Genomic DNA, 11,657 nt, shown 5'->3' with positions numbered 1-11,657 from the left:
TTATATTATTTTCTCAGGTAAATATGGTATTTATCAGCCTAAATCCATCTTAAGGAATAAAATCATTCCTTACTTTTACTTCACATTTATAGGAAAAAAACCCCTTTTTTTTGGCCACAGCCATCGGCTTGTGGGATCCTAGTTCCCTGACCAGGGGTCAAACCCAGGCCCTGCGCAGTGAAAGCGCAGAGTCCTAACCACAGGACCGCCAGGGAATTCCCTATAGGAAAATTTTGTAACTCCAAAAACTCTGGCTCTTTCCCCAGATTAGGAAACATAAACAGGCAAGAACATGAAAAAGATACTCACGCTTTCCAAAAAACTTTCTGGAGTTATAAATATAGTCAATATAGCCCAAACACAAACTTCAAGTCTAACTCACCCAAAAAGATGTACTTAAATGACAGTATGTGATTTCGTAATAATGAAAAAGTAAAAGAAACAAAGATAAGATACTTGACCATGTGAAACTTATAAGTACAAAATACACAAAAATGAAGACAATTTTTAAAAACATAAGTAGAAAATATACTATATTCATGCTAATAACATGAGTAAAGCTAAAGTAAAGTGTAGTTAATCAGGTAAAGCTTCAAGTTTTAAGATTCTAGAGAAAAATGTGGATTTTGAAAAATTACTGAGCCAAGAACTTTAAGGCTAACAATCTACTTTCAAGAGTTCATACCCTAACAGTCCTCCTCAGTAAAAGAGACAAATGTTTAGTAAAGGTTACTTTTCTACCAAAACCATGCTTCTAGTACAAATACTGAAGAAAACATGGACAAAGCAAGAGATTATGTATATTTTTTATTAGAATAATGCATTTTGAAACTGCAAGCACATCTACCCTCTGAAATGTAGATAGTGTGCACCTTTACCTAATTTAAAGAGATTTCAATTTCTTTCTTATTAAGTAAGAAAAAAAGCAAGAAAAGGGCCTTGGAAGAGCCAAAATTAAGGTCAAAATTTACACTAAAGTTTATATATATGATTTATAGGAGAGATCTTCATGTCCTCATTCAGAGCAGTTACTCTTTAAGTCTATTTCTACAAATTTGGTTTCTTATAAATTTACACAAAAATTTGGTTTCTTGTATTTTAAAGTAATAGATGAGAAAGGGGAAAACTAGTGCCATAGATAGGCATGCTGATAGAAGAAGTAATGACAGAAATCTCACTAGGGATGAGAAAGAAGACCAATATAAGGCAAGGCAGTTAGGAGCACTTCAAGGAGAATATAAAGGCCTCAGCAACCTGATAACCCCCTAAAGTGGTCTTACCTTTACTTATAATAAAGGACAGTGATAAATTTAAGTATTAAAGAAGATTAAATGAGGAGCAGCAGGACCAGGAAGGGTAAAAAGGAAAAAAAAAAAAGGTTACATGATATGCTCTGTTTAAAAACAAAGAAACTGGGAGATGCAAGACGGAAGAGATATGGGAACATATGTATATGTATAACTGATTCACTTTGTTATAAAGCAGAAACTAACACACCATTGTAAAGCAATTATACCCCAATAAAGATGTTAAAATAAATAAATAAATAAAACCAAAACACTCTCTAAAGCAGAAGAAAAAGAAACTTTTAATAGAAATTTAAATGAGAAAAAACTAATACTCACGGAGCTATGTCTGGTTGTGTTGCACTGGAAAGGTCAGGAGGTAGTCTTCTTGAAGGGCCTTACTAAAAAAGCCTTCCCCTCCTTGGCCCATTAATCACAGCCAAATTTCTGGTTCTTAGGCTCAAAATTTATTTTGTAAGCCCACCAAGAGTAGAATCATGTCTTAAGGGCAGAACAACGTTGATTAATGAGGCTGATGTATAATGCTAGAATGCCAATTTATTGACATACAATGAGAAGCACAATTGTTTCTGGCACTAGAAAAAAGTCTTTCAAAACGCAAGCCCACTCTCTTATGATAGGCAGACCCATGCGAAAAACCATAGCCTTACCAGAAAATATATTGGTGAGTATGATACCAAAAAAAGGAAAATTAGATAAACAGAATTATTTCATAGCTTAAGCAGTTTTCAGTCTTTTCTTGGAGCATTAACATTCTAAGGAGGTGTTTCAGAAGCTCTCTTTGTTTTCTGTTGTTTTCTGTGCTTGAAATCTTTTTAAGATTTCTTTTGGAGGGGGAAAAAAGTTCCATTGCTAAAAAGTAAAGTAAAACTACTGTTTTACTTAAAGGAAACAGGGTGGTCTTACAAACATTAAAACTATACTCAGAACACCCCCATCTCCTGGACAAGGCTTTAGGTGGACAAAACAGATATTTACCCTGTGATTTTCTTTATTTTGTGCTTTCACTGTTGACCAAGCTTCCTTCCTATTAATACACTTAACACACTCTTTGTGGAAAAGATAATCCAGTCAATCAGTTAACAGTCTAGTCTTATAAGACTAGAACCCATTCTCTCTTTCAGACATCTTTGTGTATCTTTATTATGACCTATTAAATATTGCTTTCATTTTATCCTCTGAGATTAAATCTTATTTCCAGTTTCTTAGGTAATATTTTAATATAATCCTAAGTATTAATAGTGGTATATAAACTATTTTATAAATGTTTCCAGTCAGAATGGTTAAACTGAAATCGTTTTTTGGTGTTTCTAAAAAAGTAAAACTTGAAAGTTTGACTATTTAGTAAGACTCCATCCTTAAGGCTGTATTCAGCTGAGATGTTGTAAGGAGTTGAATAGTGTTGCCCAAAATTCATGTCTACCCAGAACCTCAGAATGTGATCTTATTTGCAAATAGGTTCTTTTTTTTTTTTTTAATTTTATTTATTTTATTTTTGGCTGTGTTGGGTCTTTGTTGCTGTGCGCGGGCTTTTCTCTAGTAGTGGCGAGCAGGGGCTACTCTTCGTTGCGGCGCTTCTCATTGCGGTGGCTTCTCTTGTTGCAGAGAAGGCTTCTCTAGGCTGTGCAACTATTGAGCACGGGCTTCAGTAGTTGCAGCACGTGGGCTCAGTAGTTGTGGCGCATGGGCTTAGTTGCTCCGCAGCATGTGGGATCTTCCTGGACCAGGGCTCAAACATGTGTCCCCTGCATTGGAAGGCAGATTCTTAACCACTGTGCCAACAGGAAAGCCTGGAAATAGGTTTTCTATAGACATAATTCATTAAGATGAGGTCATACAGGATTGGCATGGGGCCTAAGTCCAATGACTGGTGTCCTTATAAGAGACACACCAGGAAGAAGACCATGTAAAGACAGAAGCAGAGACTGGAGTTATACTGCCAAAAGCCAAAGAAAACGGAGGATTGCTGGCAACCATAAGAAGCTAGAAGAGGCAAGGAAGGATGGAGGGAAGAGCATGATTTGCTGACACCTTGATTCCAAACTTCTAGCCTCCAGAAACGTGAGAGAATAAATTTTAGTTGTGTTAAGCCACCTAGTTCACAGTAATTTTATATTGGCAGCCCTAAGAAATTAATACACATGTTAACACAAGCTGAATTGCTTCTTTTTAGAGAAATATTTGTGGAACACCAATGCTTTAAAGGGCTTGAATTCCAGTGATCTGTTGTTACTAGGAGGGAACAAAACAGAAACCTTCCAGTTTCAAGTCTTAGAATCTTTTCACTATACCATATTCTCCTATCCATCTGTCCATCCATCCATCCATCCATCCATCCATCCATCCATCCATCCATCCATCCAATAGTTACCATATGCTTACACTGTGCCAAGCAGTGGGCAATGAACAAGTTAAGTACTATCCCTTCCTTCACAGTGAACTTGTCTAGTCTCACTCAGTAGGTTGTGGAAATCCTTCCATGTTAATGCATACAGCCCTATATCAGGTATTTTTTAATAACTATATGTACGGTGTTTCACTGATTGCATGCAGCAGATTTTAAGCAATATCTTATCGATGAAAACTTAAATTATTTCCAATTTTAAAGTATTATTGTAAACACCGAGATGAACATAATTGTACATACATCTATACCCTTGTCTGCATATCTTATTTAAATGAAAATCATAGCATGGCTTCTAGGTCTAAGGGTATGTACATTTTACTTAGTGATATGTATTGCCAAATTGCCCTCCATAAAGACTGTACCAACTGACATTTGCATCAACTGTGAGAAGAGAGCCCATTTCTCTCACTAACACTTGGTACTGGTGTTTTCATTTATGCCAATGTTATAGGTGACCAATAATATCATAGCTGTGCTTGTATTTTTGTGATTATTAGTGAGTTATAGTCATTAAGGGTACAGTCTGACTTTCTGAATTTGAATGCAGGTTCCACTGGTTCAGGTTCCTTAAATTCTTGGTGCCTCAGTTCCTCAATGGTAAAGCAAGGATAACAACAGTATCTGCCAATAGCTGGGAGAACTAAATGGGTTAATATCTATGAAGTACTTACAACCATATGGAGTTCATAGTGTTATTATTTCATATGTCATCCAATTCTCCTTTCTTTGTATGTAAATTTTCTGTTTATATTTTTATCTATCTTTATGGTGGAGTGTTCATCTCTCATTAATTTGTAAGAACTCTTTTTATATTCTAGATCTTATCCTTTATCTGGCATGTAGTTGGTAAATACTTTGCCCAATATGTCGCTTGTTTTTCCATCTTATTTGATTTTTCTTCCTTTTACCTCCTTTTCTGTTCTGTTCTCCTGGAGAAATTTTATTGTATAATGTTTATATACTCAGGTCTGTCAATCTTATCTCTATGGCTTCACGATTTATGTGGATAAGAAAGCACTTTTCACAAAATATAGTATTTTAATTTAATGGTAAAGTGAAAGACAGCTAACATTTTTGTTTTTCTTGTTTAGGAGGAGAAACTTCTAGAAGACTTGAGAAGTAATTTCTTGGTAGAGTCTCATTAATTTAATATTCAGGGTGGGCATTACTGATAGATGTGGAAACTTATTACAATCTTTCCTCTTTAAAGAAAAAATGAAAACAATTAGTGATTTGGGACATTACTAAAAAGATTTTCTAGAGTTATAGTTCTCCACAAAGAGTGGCTACAAGTCTCCTGTTTCAGAATTTCTCTCAATCTTAAACATTTTCTCTATAAGCAAATGGGTGTCTAGATCCTATGAAATCATATATATAGATTTTACATATTATGAAGAGATTTTGGTTACTGATATCCTAGATACAAAGGATCACAACATGGAAAGACAGGCTATTAACTGAGGTACTCAACTTTCATTCATTGGCAAATGCCAAATTAGAAACGAAACTTTTTTTTCCCCCACTGGTTGTCAAATAACACTTTATTATTTTCCTTTGCAGTTCTTAACTAGCTGGGCAATCCACCACACCACTGTTGATGTCATCTAAGATGTCGTGAAGGTGGCAGCCATCAACATTGCAGCCCACAGACTAGGCGGTCCCCAGGATCTCTTTAATGGTTCCAGAGAGTTCTCTAGCTAAAGATCGATGCCACATCTGTCGGGCAATGTTGACAATCTCACCAAAAGTGATGTTTCCACTGTGCTTAATGTTTTCCTGCTTCTTTCTGTCTCTTGGCAGTTCCTTGAGGGCTCTGATGATCAGGGCAGAGGCAGAAGGTACCACCTCAATCTGGGTCTGTCGGTTCTGAATGGTCAGTTTCACTGTAATCCTCAGATCCTTCCAATCACCAGTTGCCTTGGCGATGTCATCACCAACTTTCTTTGGAGACAGACCCAGGGGGCTGATCATGGGGGAAAGGGCAAATGTGGCACCGACTTCTCCACCGGTGCACCTCAGGTACACAACTTTGATCTCATTGGGGTCGAACTTAGGTGGCATGGTGGAGGCGGCTGGCGTTGGTGTCGGATGAACCCGGATTCAGGACAACCAAAGAAAGTTGCACCTTGGCCTCCTCCGAGCCGAAAGCCGAAAGCAAAACATTTTTAATGCATATAATTTGCTCAATTTTCCTCTCAAGGGAATTAATTTTTCAAAGGAAATTTCATTATGTTTACCTAGGCATGCCTCATCACTCTAGTTCCTTTCAGCTCTGTTCTAATTACAATCCAAAGTTGGCATCCTTTGTGGATTTTCTTGCATGCTTTCTCCCAGGTAATTAATATGATTTAAATAAAATTGTATTTAACATAGCACCTATGGCACCATGCAGAACACCACCTCCAATTCAATATGATGCCATCATTACCTTTGGTATGATCCAACTGCTAGTTTTTAGCCCATGTTGACAACTAACAAGAACTTAATTTCCCTAAAACAGTATTAACTATTCTAGTGAAAATTAGATATTAGCTTCCTGCCTACTGAATATGAATTTTGTAATTCTACTCTATTAAAGCTAACACAATAAGAGCATTCAAGTTTATTTGGCTTAATTTGTCCTTCACATACCCATATGCATGTTGTTCATTCTTCATTATTCTGTACACCCTTTACATACATTCTTAAGGGCAAACATGAGAAGCACAGTTTTATACGTCCTACTCACAGGTTTGCATTAAAAACAAAACAACAGACTGAACTGCCCTGGAGCCTGAGGGGAGGGTGGCCTAACTGAGGCTGCTGGCTCTGGAGGGGCCCCACCAGCCGAAGCTGCGACAGTCCTGGGGACCACGGGCAAGAGGACAGACAGGAGAAGCAAGAAGAACTACAATCCTGCAGCCTGTGGAACAAACGCCACATTCACAGGAAGAGAGACAAGATGAAAAGGCAGAGGGCTATGTACCAAATCATGGAACAACATAAAACCCCAGAAAAACAACTAAATGAAGTGGAGATAGGAAACCTTCCAGAAAAAGAATTCAGAATAATCATAGTGAAGATGATCCAGGATCTCGGAAAAAGAATGGAGGCAAAGATCGAGAAGATGCAAGAAATGTTTAACAAAGACCTAGAAGAATTAAAGAACAAACAAACAGAGATGAACAGCACAATAACTGAAATGAAAAATACACTAGAAGAAATCAGTAGCAGAATAACTGAGGCAAAAGAACGCATAAGTGACCTGTAAGACGGAATGGTGGAATTCACTGCTGCAGAACAGAATAAAGAAAAAAGAATGAAAAGAAATGAAGACAGCCTAAGAGACCTCTGAGACAACATTAAATGCAACAACATTCGTATTATAGGTGTCCCAGAAGGAGAAGAGAGAGACAAAGGACCAGAGAAAATATTTGAAGAGATTATAGTCAAAAACTTCCCTAACATGGGAAAGGAAATAGCCACCCAAGTCCACGAAGCGCAGAGAGTCTCATACAGGATAAACCCAAGGAGAAACACGCCAAGACACATAGTAATCAAATTGGCAAAAATTAAAGACAAAGAAAAATTATTGAAAACAGCAAGGGAAAAACGACAAATAACATACAAGGGAACTCCCATAAGGTTAACAGCTGATTTCTCAGCAGAAACTCTACAAGTCAGAGGGGAGTGGCATGATATACTTAAATTGAGGAAAGGGAAGAACCTACAACCAAGATTACTCTATCTGGCAAGGATCTCATTCAGATTCCATGGAGAAATCAAAAGCTTTACAGACAAGCAAAAGCTAAGGGAATTCAGCACCACCAAACCAGCTCTACAACAAATGCTAAAGGAACTTCTCTAAATGGGAAACACTAGAGAAGAAAAGGACCTACAAAAACAAACCCAAAACAATTAAGAAAATGGTAACAAGAACATACATATTGATAATTACCTTAAACGTGAATGGATTAAATCCTCCAACCAAAAGACACAGGCTCGCTGAATGGATACAAAAACAAGCCCCATATATATGCTGTCTACAAGAGACCCACTTCAGACCTAGGGACACATTCAGACTGAAAGTGAGGGCATGGAAAAAGATATTCCATGCAAATGGAAATCAAAACAAAGCTGGAGTAGCAATACTCGTATCAGATAAAATAGACTTTAAAATAATGTTACAAGAGACAAGGAAGGACACTACATAATGATCGAGGGATCAATCCAAGAAGAAGATATAACAATTATAAGTATATATGCACCCAACATGGGAGCACCTCAACACATAAGGCAACTGCTAACAGCTATAAAAGAGGAAATTGACAGTAACACAATAATAGTGGGGGACTTTAACACCTCACTTACACCAATGGACAGATCACTCAAACATAAAATTAATAAGGAAACACAAGCTTTAAATGACACAATAGACCAGACAGATTTAACTGATATTTATAGGACATTCCATCCAAAAACATCAGATTACACTTTCTTCTCAAGTGCACACGGAACATTCTCCAGGAGAGATCACATCTTGGGTCACAAATTAAGCCTCAGTAAATTTAAGAAAATTGAAATCATATCAAGCATCTTTTCTGACAACAATGCTATGAGATTAGAAATCAATTACAGGGTAAAAAAAAAAGTAAAAACATAAACACATGGAGGCTAAACAGTACATTACTAAATAACTAAGAGATCACTGAAGAAATCAAAGAGGAAATCAAAAAATACTTAGAGACAAATGACAATGAAAACACGATGATCCAAAACCTATGGGAGGCAGCAAAAGCAATTCTAAGAGGGAAGTTTATAGCAATACAAGCCTACCTCAACAAACAAGAAAAATCTCAAATAAACAATTGAAACTTACACCCAAAGAAACTAGAGAAAGAAGAACAAACAAAACCCAAAGTTAGCAGAAGGAAAGAAATCATAAAGATCAGAGCAGAAATAAATGAAATAGAAACAAAGAAAACAATTGCAAAGATCAATAAAACTAAAAACTGGTTCTTTGAAAAGATAAACATAATTGATAAACCATTAGCCAGACTCATCAAGAAAAAGAGGGAGAGGACTCAAATAATAAAATTAGAAATGAAAAAGGAGAAGTTACAACATAAACCGCAGAAATACAAAGCATCCTAAGAGACTACTACAAGCAACTCTATGCCAATAAAATGGACAACCTGGAAGAAATGGGACAAATTCCTAGAAAGGTATAACCTTCCAAGAGTGAACCAGGAAGAAACAGAAAATATAAACAGACCAATTGCAAGAAATGAAATTGAAACTGTGATTTTAAATCTTCCAACAGGGCTTCCCTGGTGGCGCAGTGGTTGAGAGTCCGCCTGCCGATGCAGGGGACACGGGTTCGTGCCCCGGTCCGGGAAGATCCCGCATGCCATGGAGCGGCTGCGCCCGTGAGCCATGGCCGCTGGGCCTGCGCGTCCGGAGCCTGCTGCTCCACAACGGGATGGGCCACAGCAGTGAGAGGCCCGTGTATCACAAAAAAAAAAAAAAAAAATCTTCCAACAAACAAAAGCCCAGGACCAGATGGCTTCACAGGTGAATTCTATCAAACATTTAGAGAAGAGCTAACATCCATCCTTCTCAAACTCTTCCAAAAAACTGCACAGGAAGGGACACTCCCAAACTCATTCTATGAGGCCGCCATCACCTTGATCCCAAAACCAGACAAAGATACTACAAAAAAAGAAAATTACAGACCAATATCACTGATGAATATAGGTGGAAAAATCCTCAACAAAATACTAGCAAACAGAATCCGACAACACATTAAAACGATCATACACCATGATCAAATGGGATTTATCCCAGGGATGCAAGGATTCTTCAGTATACACAAATCAATCAATGTGATACACCATATTAACAAATTGAAGGATAAAAATCATATGATCATCTCAACAGATGCAGAAAAAGCTTTTGACAAAATTCAACACTCATTTATGATAAAAACTCTCCAGAAAGTGGGCATAGAGGGAACCTACCTCAACATAATAGAGGCCATAAAAAACAAACCCACAGCAACCATCATTCTCAATGGTGAAAAACTGAAAGCATTTCCTCTAAGATCAGGAACAAGACAAGGATGTCCGCTCTCACCACTATTATTCAACATAATTTTGGAAGTCCTAGCCATGGCAATCAGAGAAGAAAAAGAAATAAAAGGAATACAAATTGGAAAAGAAGAAGTAAAACTGTCACCATTTGCAGATGACATGATACTATACATAGAGAATCCTAAAGATGCCACCAGAAAACTACTAGAGCTAATCAATGAATTTGGTAAAGTTGCAGGATACAAAATTAATGCACAGAAATCTCTTGCATTCCTATACACTAACGAAAAATCTGAAAGAGAAATTATGGAAACACTCCCATTTACCATTGCAAGAAAAAGAATAAAATACCTAGGAATAAACCTACCTAGGGAGACAAAAGACCTGTATGTGGAAAACTATAAGACACTGTTGAAAGAAATTAAAGATGATACCAACAGATGGAGAGATATACCATGTTGTTGGATTAGAAGAATCAATATTGTGAAAATGACTATACTACCCAAAGCAATCCACAGATTCAATGCAATCCCTATCAAATTACCAATGGCATTTTTTACAGAACTAGAACAAAAAATCTTAAAATCTGTATGGAGACACGAAAGACCCCAAATAGCCAAAGCAGTCTTGAGGGAAAAAAACAGAGCTGGAGGAATCAGACTCCTTGACTTCAGACTATACTACAAAGCTACAGTAATCAAGACAATATGGTACTGGCACACAAAAACAGAAATACAGATCAATGGAACAGGACATAAAGCCCAGAGATAAACCCACGCACCTATGGTCAACTAATCTATTGCAAAGGAGGCAAGGATATACAATGGAGAAAACACAGTCTCTTCAATAAATGGTGCTGGGAAAACTGGACAGCTATGTGTAAAAGAATGAAAGTAGAACACTCCCTAACACCATACACAAAATGGATTAGAGACCTAAATGTAAGACGGGACACCATAAAACCCTTAGAGGAAAACACAGGAAAAACATTCTGACATAAATCACAGCAAGATCTTTTTTGACCCACCTCCTACAGTAATGGAAATAAAAACAAAAATAAACAAATGGGACCTAATGAATGGGAAAAAATGTTTGCAAATGAATCAACGGACAAAGAATTAATCTCCAAAATATATAAACATCTCATGCAGCTCAATATTAAAAAAGCAAACAACCCAATCCAAAAATGGGCAGAAGACCTAAATAGACATTTTTGCAAGGAGGACATACAGATGGCCAAGAAGCATATGAAAAGCTGCTCAACATCACTAATTATTAGAGAAATACAAATCAAAACTACAATGACGTATCACCTCACACCAGTTAGAATGGGCATCATCAGAAAATCTACTAACAACAAATGCTGGAGAGGGTGTGGAGAAAAGAGAACCCTCTTGCACTGTTGGTGGGAATGTAAATTGATACAGCCACTATGGAGAACAGTATGGAGGTTCATTACAAAGTTAAAAATAGAATTACCATATGACCCAGCAATCCCACTACTGGGCATATACCCAGAGAAAACCATAATTCAAAAAGACACATGCACCCCAATGTTCATTGCAGCATTATTTACAATAGCCAGGTCATGGAAGCAACCTAAATGCCCATCGACAGACAAATGGATAAAGAAGATGTGGTACATATATACAATGGAATATTACTCAGCCATAAAAGGAATGAAACTGGGTCATTTGTAGAGACGTGGATGAATCTAGGGAGTGTCATACAGAGTGAAGTAAGTCAGAAAAAGAAAAACAAATATCACATATTAATGCATATATGTGGAACCTAGAAAAATCGCACAGATGAACTGGTTTGCAGGCAGAAATTGAGACACAGATGTAGAGAACAAACGTATGGACACCAAGG

The 11,657-nt window shown here is 37.1% G+C and overlaps 2 protein-coding genes across 2 annotated transcripts in view; both read right to left on the bottom strand.

Moving 5' to 3' along the window:
* The window catches only part of TBCA (tubulin folding cofactor A), a 102,163-nt gene that overhangs the window by 38,716 nt on the left and 51,790 nt on the right, over positions 1–11,657 (bottom strand). The gene's annotated exons all lie outside the window — the stretch shown is intronic.
* Positions 2,766–7,829, bottom strand: LOC101279976 (60S ribosomal protein L12-like). Its single transcript, XM_049707774.1, has one exon. The coding sequence runs from the start codon at positions 5,773–5,775 to the stop codon at positions 5,365–5,367; it is 411 nt and encodes a 136-aa protein (XP_049563731.1). The 5' UTR covers positions 5,776–7,829; the 3' UTR covers positions 2,766–5,364.

Source organism: Orcinus orca, chromosome 3 (genome assembly GCF_937001465.1).
Source record: "Orcinus orca chromosome 3, mOrcOrc1.1, whole genome shotgun sequence".
NCBI lineage: Eukaryota > Metazoa > Chordata > Mammalia > Artiodactyla > Delphinidae > Orcinus > Orcinus orca.
This window is presented reverse-complemented; position numbering and strand designations above follow the sequence as displayed.